Source organism: Notolabrus celidotus, chromosome 18 (genome assembly GCF_009762535.1).
Source record: "Notolabrus celidotus isolate fNotCel1 chromosome 18, fNotCel1.pri, whole genome shotgun sequence".
NCBI classification, from domain to species: domain Eukaryota; kingdom Metazoa; phylum Chordata; class Actinopteri; order Labriformes; family Labridae; genus Notolabrus; species Notolabrus celidotus.
This window is the reverse complement of record NC_048289.1, coordinates 19,060,870-19,078,203: the sequence shown is the minus strand read 5'-3', so window position 1 is coordinate 19,078,203 and position 17,334 is coordinate 19,060,870. Positions and strand designations below refer to the sequence as shown.

At 40.1% G+C, this 17,334-nt stretch overlaps 1 protein-coding gene across 6 annotated transcripts in view; it reads right to left on the bottom strand.

Moving 5' to 3' along the window:
- aldh18a1 (aldehyde dehydrogenase 18 family, member A1) overlaps nt 1-13,610 on the bottom strand; it is a 58,730-nt gene extending 45,120 nt beyond the window's left edge. For 3 of the 6 annotated variants that reach the window (XM_034708485.1, XM_034708488.1, XM_034708487.1), the window contains exons 1-16: nt 13,242-13,602; nt 12,947-13,051; nt 11,644-11,795; nt 9,481-9,630; nt 9,055-9,159; nt 8,774-8,932; nt 6,956-7,046; nt 6,456-6,580; nt 5,215-5,359; nt 5,047-5,120; nt 4,749-4,848; nt 4,325-4,545; nt 4,067-4,204; nt 3,708-3,903; nt 2,343-2,464; nt 1,980-2,166 (exon numbers count right to left, since the gene is read on the bottom strand). In XM_034708485.1, the coding sequence (XP_034564376.1) occupies nt 1,980-2,166; nt 2,343-2,464; nt 3,708-3,903; nt 4,067-4,204; nt 4,325-4,545; nt 4,749-4,848; nt 5,047-5,120; nt 5,215-5,359; nt 6,456-6,580; nt 6,956-7,046; nt 8,774-8,932; nt 9,055-9,159; nt 9,481-9,630; nt 11,644-11,795; nt 12,947-13,037 (2,056 nt within the window). In that variant the 5' untranslated portion in view covers nt 13,038-13,051; nt 13,242-13,602. Of the gene's footprint in view, nt 1-61; nt 158-1,979; nt 2,167-2,342; nt 2,465-3,707; nt 3,904-4,066; nt 4,205-4,324; nt 4,546-4,748; nt 4,849-5,046; nt 5,121-5,214; nt 5,360-6,455; nt 6,581-6,955; nt 7,047-8,773; nt 8,933-9,054; nt 9,160-9,480; nt 9,631-11,643; nt 11,796-12,946; nt 13,052-13,241 lie in introns of all 6 variants that reach the window. The other 3 variants (XM_034708483.1, XM_034708482.1, XM_034708484.1) reach the window with 3 other exon arrangements.
- Between the last annotated feature and the right edge of the window lie 3,724 nt (nt 13,611-17,334).

Below are 17,334 nucleotides of genomic sequence, written 5' to 3'. Positions count from 1 at the left end.
GAAAATAAAGTAACATAGGTTAAGAATATGAACACTAGTAAAAATAGGGCCCACGGCATACCGAGTCCAAAGCGATAGCCATCAGCGAAACGTGAGCTTGCATTCCAGAAAACGCAGGCACTGTCCAACTGCTGCAGGAACTGCTCTGCTGTGTCCTCTGTAAGAGAAATATGGCTTATGGGTGCTTTAACATGACAGCATTTATTATATATCATAGAAACAGAGCTAAAATAAGGCAATATGCCTTACTTTAGATCAAGGCTCCAAATTCTTCAGTTTGGAGGACTTCATTAGTGCTCATTACTGCTGCTGCTTCTGTGAATACTTGAATATACACCCAACCATATGAGCTCTTTAACCATGTGACCTGTGAACACTGACCCCATAAACATAAGGTACTAAGACAGTTTTTTCCTCATGATGACGTCAGGGATTATTTATATAATTGAATGATCCAACACTCTGGTATGCTCTCGAAATTATCTATCCACTCATATGCATTTCTATCCATCTATAAGATCTATCTATAATATCTATCTGTCTTTCTATCTATCAATGATTTCTATCTTTCTTAATTTCTATCTATCTGTCTATCTATCTATCTATCTATCTATCTATCTATCTATCTATCTATCTATCTATCTATCTATCTATCTATCTATCCATCTATCCATCTATGCATCCATCCATCTTAATATCTATCTATCTATCTATCTATCTATCTATCTATCTATCTATCTATCCATCTATCTATCTATCTATCCATCTATGCATCCATCCATCCATCTTAATATCTATCTATCTATCTATCTATCTATCTATCTATCTATCTATCTATCTATCTATCTATCCATCTATCCATCCATCTATCTTAATATCATCTATCCAGCCATCCACCCATCCATCCATCTTAATATCCATCTATCTATCTATCTATCTATCTATCTATCTATCTATCCATCTTAATATCTAGCTATCCATCTTATCCATCCATCCAGCCATCCATCCATCAATCTCTATTTCGTATCAATCTTTTGTTTACTCTCTGTAATTTGACACTTGCACACAGAAACAAACAGCTACATAGGTTGTAACTTAATGTGGTACCTTCTGTGGTCACATGATGGCAGCAGCACATCCTCCACTGCAGCTGAGAACACTCGTGTAGAAAAGTAAACAGTGTACTTTCTCTAGCAGCTCATTTTGTGATCAAATAACGCCAGACGTACGGGTCATTTTTATTTCACTTTAGGGTTGTTGTTGTTGTTTTTTACAAGCACAGGATTTATTTTTGTTGCCGTCCTTCCATGTTATAATAAACAGCACTTATGTGAGCAAAAAATATATTCTTTGATGTTCATGATACACCTCAAATTAAACTTTGGCTGATGAATGAATGTGTTTTAAAAATGATCATGTGTTCTTTTTCAGCAGCAAGCAAACGACTCTGGAGACTATGTAGAATGGTTTCAAACAACATGAGCTCGTAAACTTTAGTGTGATGGCTCATTTGAAAGACAAACAAAATGTGTTTAAGCATGACCCAAAGTTGTGACGCGAGCAGTCTTTTTAACTGTGCTTTAGCATATGCTCTTCATTTGAAAACGGGCTCTGTCCCCTCCGTTTGAGTCACACAGGGAGGCTGTGCACTCATCCTGACAACAAAGTGTCACTGCTCATTAGTCACCAAGGCAGAAAGTTAGATGGACATGGAAAAGGAATGAAAGGAGCGAGGACCAGAGTGTGATGAGGACCAGACGCACACAAGCAGTAGCATGAAGCAGGACAACATTGAAGGAGTGAGCAGTGCTGTTTAGTTCATGGAGTGGGAAGTTTTCATTTGTGATGTGTTGTAAGATTTTTTTTTAAATGTGATGATGAGATTTTTTTAAGTCATTGTCTTTTTTTTAAAAATGTGAATATGTAGAAGGTAATTTCCCCCCCCCAAAAAAAGCATGTATGTGTGTTTGGCCACCTACCATTTTCTGTGATGATAACGTCTGTGTGGGAGCTGCCATACTTGTGAATATGATCCACAGCCTCCTGCATGCTGTCCACCACCTCCATGCAGCACTCCAGGTCACCATACTCTGTCCGCAGAGACTTTGCCTCAGATGGGCTGAATGTCAAGTAGGAGGCGAAGCGAGGGCCTGCGTGAATCTTCACCTAGTGAGAGGATGCATACAAAAACACATGGATAACAAGTTCCTCTCCTATTGCTTATTTTTTACGTGACTGTAAGATGAATTTAAAATAATAATACCTCTACATCTTTGGAAGTCCACTAGTATCACATTTCTTGATGATTTATATTTTTTATGTGTGTGCATTCTGTGCTTTACCCGCTCAGTGCGCAGCATGTCGATGATTTGGTCAAACAGTGGAGTTCTGAGGGTGTCTCTGTGGATGAGCAGGGTTTCCATGGCATTACATGCTGCTGGGTAGTCACACTTGGAGTCTCTGACTGAAACAGGAAAATATGAGTCAATTAATCACCACAACCATGAGACACTACTTTCTAAAAAATAGGGTAAATGAATGGCCTGTGATCTTTTACTCATACAACATAAGTGTACACCAGAGTTTACGGTAGACTTTTTTTCTGTCGGCCAATTTGGCCGGTGATATTCCAGAATTCCGGCCATATAGAATAACTGTCGGACATCAGCTCTGAAAGCCCGATCTGCTTAATAATTTACATTTACATGTAATACAACACTGAAAACACTAAAATTTGAAATTAATCAATTAATAAATAATATGATCAAGCACCAGGGGACAGCGCGTCGATGCCAACCTGCTGCATTGAGAAAGAGAGACTGTATCACAGCGCAACGGTCCAGCACGCCTGGACTGTTTTACTTAAAGTGCAGTTTGCATAATCCGGTTTACATTCACATGGAAATTATAGAGCGCTTCATGATCTAATAAGCGCCGAAGTTTGAGAGCCCCGCATTTTTACTCTAACCTGAGCCACCTCTGGTCCTGGGCCAACAGGCGTGACCTGCCATGTCTGTCTGGTGTCCTCTGTGCCCCTCTGCACCAAACTTTGCTGTGAATTCCACGTGCAAGTAACGGGGGAATGTTTGGTAAGGTCCTCTGCACACTGCGCTGAAGGGAGTAATCCATGTGCACGCTATCTGTCCCCTTTAAGTGCTATGGAAGGTGGACATCACAGAGTATGTGTTGATATTCATATCTCATCATGCTGGGAGGCTAAACTTGATTAAACTCTTCATGATCATAACCTTCTGTAAACTTGTCAAAGTAAGAGCTGTGGTTACACACATTTTTGTGCATCCGTCATCAATGGAGAAGCGTTCTCCTGATGTTTTTGAGCATTCAGGTCTGACTGTTTTCTCCGTGCCGCTGTCAATCAGTAAACGTAACATGTGGCGTTTGGGTGACCCAAAATATCTGCTGCTTCACGGCACGGTCATGAACGAATGTTGGTAGGCTATGTAAAAGCTTAGACTCCGAATATAAGACTAAACCACTTTTTCACATGTAGTTTAAAGGGAAAACCGCCAGCTTAAATTATGAACAATATGGTTATTTATATTTGGTATTTTTACCGCTGGACATTTTGGCCGATGATGTCTCTATATGCCGGACAACTGCACGTGAAACCGTCTAAAAGCCGGTAAATACCAGCTAACGTAAACCCTGGTGTACACATGAACTTCTATAGAGATTTATATGCTGACCAATTTTTATGACTTTGTCGATGCTGGCCTCCGCATCCACGTAGACGTGGCAGATTCCCTCGCTGTGACCCATCACAGGGATGCCCTTTGCTGCCCGCTGAATGTCCCGCACCAGCTGGGATGAACCTCGAGGGATGATCAAGTCAATCATCTTGTCAAGTCGGCACAGATCCTCCACCTCCTCTCGAGTGCTCACCTTGTTAAAAAAAGACAGGTTTGTCAACCACAGCAGCTTAGAGTACATGCAGATCAAGCATGTTTCATCCAGATTTCTAAACGCCCCTTGTCTATCAAATGAGCTATGTAGAAGGTTTTTGCTGCCTTATTATTAATGTGAAGGATTTATTTAATTTTTTTACCAGCTGCACAGCGTCTGTAACTCCGTGCATGGTGAGGGCCTCCTGGGTGAGCTGGTGGAGGACACGGTTGGTGTTGGCTGCCTCTTTGCCTCCCTTCAGCAAGAGGGCATTGCCACTGGCTATGGCCAACGCTGACACCTGGAGGAAAACACAAAAGTAATGCAACATTACTGCATTTATAAAAACAAATCAAACAATCACATAAATTGAAAAAAAAATGCTGGTTCTTCTTGTGTTCCAGCAGGTCTCCCTGGATACCTGGGGCAGGCAGTCAGGTCGGGCCTCAAAGATGACCAAAAGAACTCCAATGGGCACAGTGATCTGCTCCAGCTCCAGGTTGTGAGCCACCCTGGTCCTGCGGAGAACGCGACCCACGCTGTCCTGAGCAGCCACAGCAATCTGACGCAGACCTATGGCCAAGCTGTTCAGTTTGGATGGTGACAAGCTTAAACGCTTTATCATGGCTTGTGGCATCTGGCCTGTGGAAAGGAGCAAAGGCAAGGTTACGGTTTGTTGTTAAGTGTTACGATAGTGAGCTGAGGGGGGAATAGTGATAGAGATGCCCTCTGGTGGCTAAATACAAAGTGAGAAAAATTTAGATTTTCTTTTATCATATCTATATTGCAATGTTAGGAAATACAGTACATTTGTGTTTAAGAGAAATCTACTGTATCTCTGTTACCTGCATTTACAGCTAGGTCCATGTCCATCTTGTTGGCAGCCAGAATCTCATCCTTCTTTTCAGTCAGCAGCTCTGCTAGATGGCAGATAATCTCACCTCTCTGCAAACACAGACAACAAGCAGGATGAGTACATAGCAGAATGATCCACAGGGGGTCAGTGTTTCTCTGTGTCTAATAAGGCAAGCTTAGAAATGATATTCTAACATCTTTTTAATAACCCATATTCACATATTTCATTTGGTAATCTTATCTGAACAAAATAAGACATTTCTTATCTTATTTTGAATAATGTGTCACCTGCTCTGGGTGCAGAGCTGCCAGGGTTCTTCCAGAGTTTCGTGCCATTTCGGTCTGCTGCTCCACAGTTGGTCCTGGTGAAGGAATTAAGGCATTTAATTTCTGCTATTAAAGATACAAAACAATAGGAGATGAAGCTGAAGTAAACTGCAGCCCATGTGAACTCACCTGCAGGTTTGATCTCAGAGAAGAAAGTTCCAACCTTCTTGCCCTCCACGATGTCAGTGATGACGTGACCTGTCACTTTGGGGTTGGTGCCGTTTGCAATGACCACTGAGGTGCCACCTTGCAGAGCCCAGAGAGCAGCTTTGACCTGCAGAAAAACACACAGAATGCCACTCACAATTTAAAGCAGATTTCTGAAAAGTCTGTGCTTTGTGTCTTTTCTCTGTTAAAAAGGCGACTTAGCCAAGCATGAAGACTTGGCTAAACTTGCAAAAATGTATTAAAACTGGAAGTACTTCTGCAGACATGTCTAATTCAGGGGTGTCAAATATGCGGCCTGCAGGCCATAACCAGCCCGCCAGAGGTTCCAAGCTGGCCCGCGAGATGACTTTGCAAAGTGAACAAATTATAGAGAAGACATTAACTGCAATTTTTCAATAAAAGTAACTACTATTTCAAATTTGTCCTCTGGGGGTTGCATAAAACCATAGTGCTGACAGAGTGCACCTGAACAGCGCTTTTTTTCACAGGACTTTTTTTCTTAAAGTGAGAAAATAGATGACTTGCTGTTTGCTTAATCCGGTTGAGATTCATAAAGACTTTTTAGAGCACTACAAGATGATCGACTAACTACTAACACTAGCTCTACACCCCTGCATACAACACTGTCCAGCAAGCAAACTGTCCATGATGGAGCAGGGGGATCCAAAATAATCAACTTTACCTTGTTTATTATTATAATCTCTGTTCTTTTGAAGTAAACATTACACTCTGTGTCAGGTGAATGGGTAACCTTTGTGTTTGGTGTGTTCGCAGCAGGTTTCAGTGCTTAAAGAGTAAAATATTCTGCCCCACTATGAGACTCATCATGGCAAAAAATACAACAGCTGTTTTTGTAGAAAGATAGTTCAATAAATTTGAACATTTTCAGAATGTACTTGTTGTAGAGTTGTCATTATTTATAGGTTATTATGTTATGATTTTACTGGTCTGGCCCACTTGAGATCAACTTGGGCTGCCTGTGGCCCCTGAACTGAAATGAGTTTGACACCCCTGGTCTAATTTATCCTCATGTGACATTTTGTAAATGTTAATACTGATGCATCAATGTCTGTGTAGCATTTTATGTTTGGTGCCGTTTGATGAGAAGCTACTTCAGACAAGAATCTCTGAACTTTGCACCTGATTTTAGCTAAAATTAATAAAAACAAGTTGAAGAGAGTGACTGAGGAGTCTTTACATACCTTAGCCTCCATACCTCCGATCCCCACCCTAGACTTTGTTCCATAAGTGATTGACTGCTGGTCTCCAGGATAGAAGATGTCAATGAGCTTTGCATCATCTGTTCCAGGGGGGCTGTTGTACAGTCCTGAGAAATGAGAATTCATATAAAATACTTGTGCATAAGGTTTCCTAAATACAATATGTAGCATGACACACACCTTCAAACTTGCCATACAAACAGTGATATGATAGTGACTCTCAGGTTGCCTTCTGAATCTACTTACCGGTAAGTACAATTGACTAATATTGACACACTTTATGCCAATACACACATTGTGCAACCTCATCTTCATCATCATCAATGTCAAACCTGAGGGCGGAAGTTCTGTGTTTATCTCCCTCATGTGACTCTCTACTGACCCTGAGTGGAGTGGTTTTTTTTCCCCCCAGTGAGAAGCGCAGACAGATGGTGTTGTTACCTAACAGCTGACCCAGACTGTTGTTGTGGTAACACACATACCTTCCACGTCAGACAGCGCGATGAGCAGGTCAGCCTTCATCTCTACGGCGAGCCGCGCTGCCAGACTGTCATTGTCCTTAATGCTGATCACCTACAGGAGCAGAAAAAAAATTGTTGATGTAAGCTCCTTGACGCCTCCAAGAAGAGGCAGGATGTCAGTCTCGGCCATTTGAGCCTTTTCTGGAAGACTAGAGGAGAGCTGGTTTACGGCTGGCCTGTTGTGCTATTTTTTCTATCAACAAACAAACAATGATTCTTCAGGACAGTGACAATTACGTTAAAAAAATGAAGTAATTATGATCCAGAGTTCCATCTTTCATGCTAATTCTAATTAATCAGGATGAATATATCACAGATAATATGCAACAGTTTTATATTTGCTAGTTATGTTATTATGAACACAGACATTGATTAGAGCTAAACCATGGTATTAATGGGATTAGAAGAACTAGCTGTACTACCCAGTCCCTCCAGGATTTCGCTGTACTTTTTGTGATTGTTGCAGCCCAAAAATCCTGATTTTGCGACAGCTTTTTAAAAAAATTGCAGTGAAAGTTGAAAATTTCTTTTAAGCTTTTTTCCCTAATAACATCTCAGGGGCAAGTAAATACGCTAAATGAATTGAATGCACCTGCAGTGACAGGTGCACTGGACAGACAGTCAGTTCAGGGCACTCTGAGATGTATCTGCATCTTTGATGACTAGGAGTTGATCAAAACTTACTGAAGGTGTCTGATGTATCACCAAACCGGATTCAATCAAGCTCTAGACGCTGAGCTTTTTATGGTAATAGCGTCAAAAACGTCAAATATTAAACAGACATCCCCCGGTTGTGTCTTTGTCACTAACGCACACTGGGGGGTATAAATCATCAGTGAAGATGAGACAGATGCATGGAGGTGGGAGAGCTGGTCCATAAAGCACACCTGCTGCAGGCAGTGACCGAGCTAACACCGAGCCCCTCAAATAATAACTCAGCCTGTCACAGGAATGCATCACTTTTATATTTAAAGATTAGACACAGTAGGGGAAACATGGATTCTTAATGTACGCCACTACAGTTTCCTTCTCGTCATCGTCTCCTTAACAAAATCAAAACATATGATCTATAGCTTATTGCTACTAAAAGGGTATTTTTGAGTATATAAATAACAACGTTGTCATCGTCACTTGTCCTCCCTGCTGTCCTCGCTTTTCACCTGCTCTCCGTACGTGTTTTGCTGTTGAAAAGTGCCGATCAAGTGAGGACTTATGTTTATGTTCCAAGGAAGTGAAATTGATGACGAAACCGATGACGTACAGGGGCTGAGGTTCAGGTGATTGGTCAAATTTGCGGGAAAGTTGCGGTGATTGTATAAAATTGCAAGGCCGTGCAGAAATCGCGCTGATTGGTTGAATTTGCGTTGATAGTTGCGATCGCGAAATCGCAACTTCCTGGAGGGACTGACTACCAGTATGTTAGTGTGTGATAATAAGTGTGTGAGTGACTCAGATGATCAGAAACAGTTTGTTATTTCTGCAGATGAACAGGTGAAGCAGGCGTCTACATACAGGAGTTAGTCGGACCCAGTTGTTACAGCATCTCCTCTCCAGTGACGCCATGCACATGCCTTTATGGTTAAGGGCAGAGCTGATGAGGTGCGGCAGGGTGGCAGGGGTGTTTCAGAGTGCGTATGTGTGGATGAAATAAAATACTGTAGATACTGAGGAGTCACTGTTTGTAGTATACTAACTCTGTCTCTTCCAGCCCCCTGCTGCCACTGCCACTGCCACCGTCACCCCTCCAAGCCTCGCCCCTCCCTTGCTATCTGTACCCACATTTACCCCCTGAAGGTCGCTGTTGGGCTCCGGCGGGGGCACCACAGCGTCATTGGTGTTGATGATAGGCACGATGTTCATTCGCAGCAGTTCCTGCAGCGTGCTGTTTAGGTTCTGCCTCTTCTCGTCATCATGGAAATCCAGATTTGTCACCAGAACCTGATGAGGCAGGAGGACGGTTGAGGCAGAGAGGGAAAACAGAGGGGATTAAATATATAAAGAGGCATTAATTGCGCTTTTTCTTCAGCTTCTCAAAGTGTCATAATCTACAAAGTGAGTACCTGTGCAGTGCAAGTGCTGTATTGGGTGAACATGGCCTCATACAGAGCCATGAGGCCACTTTGTCCAGCTGCAGCACAGGCCCGGGCCTCCAGCACTGGCAAAGACTGCAACACAGATCAAGTAGACGTTTGGTTATATTGATAAAGCGAGCTGAGCAAGTGCATCAGCCGTCAACATGACAAGACTACAACTCCCATGTTACTTTAATAGGCAATATCTAATGTACTTTGAACTTTGTAGAACACATTGCAGGGAATTAAACAGAATGGTGTGAGCCTTTAGCATAAACATTTAACAGTAAGGTGAGATCATCACAAACTGCCAAATACTCGAGAAAAAAATTATTGGGTGAAGTTGTCTTGTACCTACATGGCATTAATTGTGTCTCAGTGTTGATTTATACTTTACCTCCAACTTTTTCTTACCATGTCTTTCAGCTGGTTGTGTCCTGTGTGCAGCGCCTGTCGGACACTCTGGGACAGCAGGATCTCGTGTCTTAATCTTTGTTTGCCAAAAGCCACAGCTCCGCTGGTGACGATCAACATCTCCCTGCCCTGGTTCTGCAGCATGGCCACCTGAACAACAGTTTACCCCATCAGAAATCACCCACAGCTGGGTTCAAATGTTTGAATTGGATTTTTTGTCTGTTTGTTTGATGGGGCTCCGGGAGGATTCGGCTTTTAAAGATCAGTTCCTCCAACACCCACCCAACAACCCCAAAAAAATATATTCTTGTGTATCCCTATCTTGACATATCTATCCCTGAATTATCTGCCTCTAACATAAAACAGTCAGGTGATCTGGAGTAAACAAGTAAACAGTTAGTATTAACAACACAAATATCATTGAGATAAGATAAGATAAGATACAATACGATACGAGAAAAGAAAACACAACATAATTCAAAATAAGAGACTTTGTTCATTTCCTATAGTGGGGAATTTAGTTTCCCCAGTGGGTAGGCCGCTCTCACCTGCTCCACTTTGAGGCCAGCTTCCCCTACAGGTATCAACTTATGAAAAATACACACATGGTATTAGAAGAGATGCTTTCTACCAAGGAAACATTCAGTAACAAAACTTTTCACGTTTGACAGATAATCCATAACAACAAGGATGCTTTTTCTTGAAGCTGCTGTGGAAAACTGAGTGTTCTAGCTATGTAGCCAAATCCTGAGTACATTCACTAAACTAGCCACAGTTTTCATGAAGAGGTTAATTAGGGAGAACCATCTCCAATTTTCTATTGTATAAAGTCTATTAAAAAATAATTGTCTTGCAAAGTTTGAGGCTCTTTTAAGAGGGTTTTTTTTCTACCTCACCACCCTGCTTCTTGCATTGGCTCAAAGATATGCTGTATGTTTTACAAATGGAAATATTGCGTCTGCATAAACCCAACACACAGAGTAAATTTGAGAGAGTTTGGGGACCTTTTTTGGCACAATGTAACATTAACCAGTCATAGGAGGGATTTGGGAGGAGCCTAAATTAAGAACTCTTTACACAACGTATTCATGTCAACTTACCTCATTCATGAGTTGTTACTTTGGTGATAACAATTTTGAAACACTACTATTTATGTATCTCTGTGAACTGGCAGCAATGTTTTTGTTTATTTGTTTGTTTATGTTTGTTTATCTTTCTCTCTACCAATAAGTATCTGTACCATTTGTTTGTTTAATCAAGTGTGTTTCAATTAGTACTGTATGATGCTCTGTTTTCAACATATTTGACTTTGTAAAATCGAAAAACTATAAATATATATATATTTTTTTAAAGAGGATATTTTTTGCTTTTTAACTATGAATGTAAAAGCAGGCTGAAACATCTCATAAACCAGGGGTTCCCAAAATTCTCAGCCCCAACCCCAAAATAGCAGTGCAGGAGACTGGTGCCCCCCTCGATCCCTTGAGGTGGTTAAATGTCCCTCACTGACGTGGGAATACACCAATAGCAAATCCAAAAACTACGGACAAAGACAACTAAAAAGGTCTAAATGATTGCTTTAGCTGGTCGGTAGAAAATTAGACTTCCTATGTGCACATGTTGCTGTGTTTCCTGTGCTGCTGTAAATGAACCTACTGCCACTGATCACCTCAGGTGTCTTCTAGCAACATATAGCAACAAAGAAAAATGGAAAGGAGGTAAAAAAAAAATTCATCTACATGGTTTTATTTAACATTTAACCACTATCTTTGTTCATATTTTTATAATCATGGATGAAATACTCTATTATTATTTTTTAGTGTTTCCAGACCCCCCATGGGTCTCAACCCTCACTTCGGCAACCACTGTCATAGTCAGGAGAGAAGCAGTAGCTATGCAACACTATTAATATAAGTAAGTAAGGATCAGGTTAAAAAGTGAATTACATAATGAACAAAGATATGAAAGTGTATGATCTGGTCTCCAGCTAAATGTTAACTGCACTTGACCCACTTATAACTTCACATATCACAGAACTTAACGAGACGGCCTCAAGACTTGTATTCTCTGTTGACTTTCCTACCCGTCAGGAACTCTGTAAATACCCCTAGAGTTATTTACACTTCAATAATAAACCGTTTGTGCTTGCACTCGGCCTCTCACCTGCTCCACAATGGAGGCCAGCCTCCCCAGAGCCAGGCCACATTCATCTCCACGGGTGACCACAGCACTGCCGAGCTTCACTACGATCCTTTTGGCCTTGCGCAGTTCACCGCGGTGTGCAAAGGAACTACAATGAGCTCTACCATTGGCAACTGATTAGAGGGAGAGAATAAGGTTTTTAAATTGCTGGAGAAAAGGGAACTGTTGGGAGAGCATATTGAGGAATGCTGTTACTTAAAGCAACAAATAAAAGACAATAAGTTAGTTAGGAGACTCACTTTAAATAAAAATATATAATTATAACAGGAGATAAGCAGTGCTGCGGTGTAGACAGCAGCTACAGTTGTTTTAAAACTGTTCTTCAAAAAATGGGATTTACTGGTCAATGCATTTCCATAGAAAACAACGCAAACATTGCATAACAGTGCAAGCAGGCATGTTTTGCTGTTTTCGGATTCATTGATTACACGACCGACACAAATAGAGTTAAGCCATAATCACAGCCTTCAAACTGCCACATCAGCAGGGCAGGCAGAAAGGCCTGTGCTGACATTACACATCTCTGTGGAGCAATGAGGCGCATGAGAGAGAGAGACAGGCAGGAACAGACACAGAGAGAGAGAGGGAGGACCATGAAATCTGTACATACTAGAGTTGGTCCTGGAAAACTCCTGTGAGCAAAAAGAATCCATGTCCAAGTTGCATAGTATGTTTCCAAATTAGTTTATCAAGTGTTTTTTCTTTGCTATTTTTCAGTTAATGAATAAACATCATAGACTATATAAGATCACATCATGTTCAAAAACTATCCTTTGAAACATTTATTTAAAAAATATATTTTTTTTTTCTGGCCTGCAACTGGCAATCCTTTAATTATTGATACATATGCATACAATTTTATGAAAACAAAAGTCTTACAGTAGTGACATATATCCATCACAGATCAGTTAGTCTAAAAACTTAATTTAATGTTGAATATTTAAAAACAACAACAAAAAAGTACATTTTAATAAACTAAGTTTCCTGTCACAGAACCATTAAATTCTGAAAATCTTAATAAATGGACCAAATATTTTGCATTTATATTTTAAAAATTAAAATCTATAAATGTAGTCATATTAACAAATACAATATTATGTTTATCTCAATTTAATTGGGTCATAAACTTGGTGTTTTACTCTGCTCAACTGTAACTCAAGCTTCTTCATTACTGTGATGGCTTTTTGGAACAAAATGCAAAGTCTCTACAGTGTTTACATGGGACAAATACAGACTCACAAGGAGGCACTGAGCTATTGCTTACCTTGTGTCAGTGGTCTCGTGAGTAACCAGCATACGTGTCTCTGGATATCCTGAGATGTCCTCAAGCAGATCCCAAGCCTTACCAGCAGCATGTTCAGTTTTCTGCCTTTAGTTTCACAAAGAGAGGAAAAACACAATATTATCATCACAGATATAAACTGTGATTTATACAAGAGAACTTAAGGTATAATATTCGAAAAGGAGCAAAACAATGTAAGCATGTATCACAATGTACAGTCACATGTAATTAGTCTACTGTCTCAATATGATAGTAGTAAATGAGAGCTTTTACTTACTTAGCCTCGGAGTCACAGTTTAGCTTGTCCCGTGAATGCACCTGTCTTGTAAAACGCCTTCAATTGACTCTTGTGTATCTTCTTTGACCTGGTTATCTTTCATTTGTCAAACATACTTTTAAACAGAGGTGGGCTCTCCATGTGCACGACTCCTCCCCTCATTGCACGAGCTGCTGATGAAACTGTCAGTGCAGTTTGCAGGAAGCAGGGGAACGATTCAGTTTAACTTTAAAGTCTCTGAAGTTGTGTGGAAATAATATAAACATATTATTTTATACTTATACTTGCGCTGACTGCAAATTTCACGTTGCCTTCAGACGGAGAAAAGCGTGTAAATTGGCGGTGAAGTGGCAGGAAATGACGTCAGTCCGGCCGGCAAAATATACGGAAGTAGAACGGAAATGCCGTCTAAATTGATACTTTTCAAAATAAAAGTCCTCCCTCCTTTTTTTTTTTTTCTTTTTTCTCTTGTCTGCATATATATTTCTGGTTTGTGTCATGTTTGTCACAAACTGTCAAATATTCATGCAATTTATTCTTGCAGCAAAAGAAAAGAAAGAAAACCTTTTTCTTCTGTGCTTGTGACTGTATGCATGCAACCATCACCATCCCTCTTAGAACTCTGGCCTATCTTTTATTGGCAGCTAATATCATGTTCTGTAAAAGAGGGCGTGCACACCTAGGTGGGCCAAAAAAAACCATTTTATTTCTCCTGTGAGAAATGATAAACTAAAGATGAGAGTTAGGTTTTATTTAAAAAACAGTTTTAACCAGAGCCGGCCCTAACCGGCTTGGTGCTCTAGGCAAGATTTTAAGTGGTGCCCCTTGTATTATAACCAACTCCAACAATCACATCACATATACACTGAAAGACAACTGACATACAGCTTTATGCTGTACAGGTTTCCTTTGTTTTAAAATAAAAGTACCTCTAAAAGAACATTAATGGAATGGTAATAACACTGATATTTAGCAGGGAAATAATTATAAATTTCAATGCACAATAATTTTCATCGTGCAGACACTTTAAACAAAGAAAAAGCAATGTATTAAGTGATGACTGAAAATGCTTATCTAAGGCTAGCCTACATTTTCTATCTAATTCTGCTAACAGCTTCCAAAGTGTAAAGAAAACAACAACAAAACAAAAACAGGCAAATCATAAACACTTATAGACATCAAAAACTGATTAGCATACCACTCTTTTTACAACCAAAAGTGAATCACAAGCTTTTAAATGTATACTGGCATCAGTCCTCAATTTAATCCAAAATTAAATTAGATAAAACAATATTCTTTTTCCTATTATCTACAAATTTTCTTCCTCACTCATTTAGCGCTCATTTATTAAACCCCATTAATAATCATAGGGACAACCACCCCTATGATGGGGTTAGTCGTCATGGCTTGTCAGACAGTCTTTGATGCTTAATAAATCCCTGTTGAATTAATTTACAAGAATGAAAGGGATAATCATTTCAACACAAGACCCCAAGCATCCACCTGATCTAGAAATGATTACAGTAAGATGTATTGATCATGAATAATTCACTCGTTTGTAAAAAGTGTGACAACCAAACCTAGTCTCCCTATGACACGAAACTTATGGGAACCCATAAATTAAAAGTATATTCCATAGTACAAGTTGTTTAAAGGAATAACTCCTTAATAAAAAGGTGAACAGCCTTTTGTTAAATTAATGTTTTAGCTTGTCTTTGCTCTTAATAATCACTGATAAATAAAAGCCATTTCCAAAATGCTTAAAGCACAATCAACTACAAAGTGTACTTTTTAATTATCCTCTCTTTATCAATCTAGGAATACAAATGTTTTAAGGATCTATCCGTCCTAACTGTAATCTTTATTTACCTGTGCACTTCTCATTTGGACCATGTGGTGATAAAAAATCCCAGTGCCGCTGTAATGATGAAAGTTGTCTGTACCTGAACTGTCCTGCTGTGACAAAATAAAAAGTAACCCATGGCAGAGTTGACTGACACTGTTGAACCCGCACTGCCCCTAGGACCATAGATAACAAAATTGGTCCTGTAGCTCTGGCTAAATGTGTATTATTCCATTATATGTGTCCTGTTGTTTACTCTGTTTTCCGCTTTTGTCCTTTATCTGTTGTTCTGTGTTCCTCCTCTTCCTCGTTCTTTTATCTGTCCATCTGACTCAGGGGAAGGAACTGACCTTACCCATTCCCTGGCTCAACTAATCCACTAACTATATATATATATTTGTTGGTGTGTGTGTGTGTGTGTGTGTGTGTGTGTGTGTGTGTGTGTGTGTGTGTGTGTGTGTGTGTGTGTGTGTGTGTGTGTGTGTGTGTGTGTGTGTGTGTGTGTCCACAAACACTGTATTGCAGGTCTGATGATTTCAGTCCTTACTTTAAGTAGAGATAATTACAAATAATCCCTTCATAATGTTCTAATAAACAAAGACAGTAAAAAGACGGGGATATTAGATTGACAGGAACTTTTTACAATCACTACTTAACAAACAGTAAAACCTGAGTCTACACCTGGGTTTGCTTCACTTGAACAAGCTGTAAAGAGAACACAATGGCAACCTTGGAAACTGTGAAACAAGTCATTGGTGCTCATGGCTGATTCTGATGTGAAGAACAACAATGTTACTGAAGGCCTGTCTAAGATACTTGTTTTTCAGAGCTGTGCTGAATTTGTAATGCTGAGATGACACCTAGCAGATCCATGATGTGATATCAGTAAATGTCCTTGAGGACACTCAGGGATTTTTTTGACAATGATCAGTTTTCCTCTGCGTTGAAACCAAGAGTGTTCATGCAAAACATTGAAAAGAGACAGGTTAACCATGCTTTGGTTGGACAAAAACCTATGTTGTTTAGCTTGGCGGTTCTTTGGAGGACTTAATATTGTGCGTCTTGTCTTGGACATACTCTGTAGTCTATCAGTCAAAAGGTATCAACACCCCTTATACTCTATCCTATTTGTTATTCTTTCTGCTTTTTTTTTTTTGTTTTGGACAGAAATATAATCATAACAGCTGTGACATTTTTACACATTCCAAATACAACTCGAGAAATAAAACCACCTGTACTTTAGAACAGGGGATACCAAACTTTTCAGGCCGCGACCCCCAAAATATAGGTGCCAAAGACTCGCGACCCCCTAGTCCCTCTAAGTGATTTAATGTGGTTTAATTTAGTTGAGGGGTATACTACGAAGTGAGTTCAGCATATCCTAGGTATCTTCTCCTTATCCAGCTTCACTGAACCTGACAAAGGAGATCGCGCTAAACTGTCACACAAAGCTGGTTATCAACATGTTGAGTCAATCCAGAACTACCCTGAGCACGTTCACATGAATAGGGCAGAGAAGGTAACATGTGACCAATCACAGACACGGACAGTCTGCCGTCAGCACATCCACATGAATTTCAAACACTTGACTGATATTAGAGAAATATGAAGAAGATAAACACATCACCCAGATTAACTTCAACACAGCTGAGTTTGAAACATGAAGGAAGAACTGAGGGATAAGACAAAAACTGTTTGAATCTGAAATCACGTTTTATTTCACATCATTAGTGCAGATATATATAATAGGTTAACTCTGTTTATTCCCTGACAGTGATCTCTCTCTCTGATTTAATCTTGTGTCATATGTGTAAGTTGTAGACGTAATATTTCAGCTGCAGCCCTGACGGTATCAAACTGAGCGCTGTGGTTAGAGCAGGGGATCTCAAACTTTTTGGAGCCAGGGACCCCTTACAGGTGAGTAAATTGTCCAAGGACCCCCTCATAATTGTAACACAGATTAAGCACATAAGTGATGTGTCATGATCAAAAGCTGCGGGTCTGAGAGCCCATCCAAGCTGTGGCATCTGATTTTTCTGATTTTTTTTTGGTTCTCATTCTGTTTGCTTGACTTTGGTTCTGGTTCTGTTTGCTTGAATTTGGTTCTGGTTATGTTTGCTTGAGTTGGTTCTGGTTCTGTTTGCTTGAGTTGGTTCTGGTTCTTTTTGCTTGAGTTTGGTTCTGGTTCTGTTAGCTTGAGTTTGGTTCTAGTTCTGGTCGCTTGGGTTCAGTTCTGGCTCGGTTCTGGTT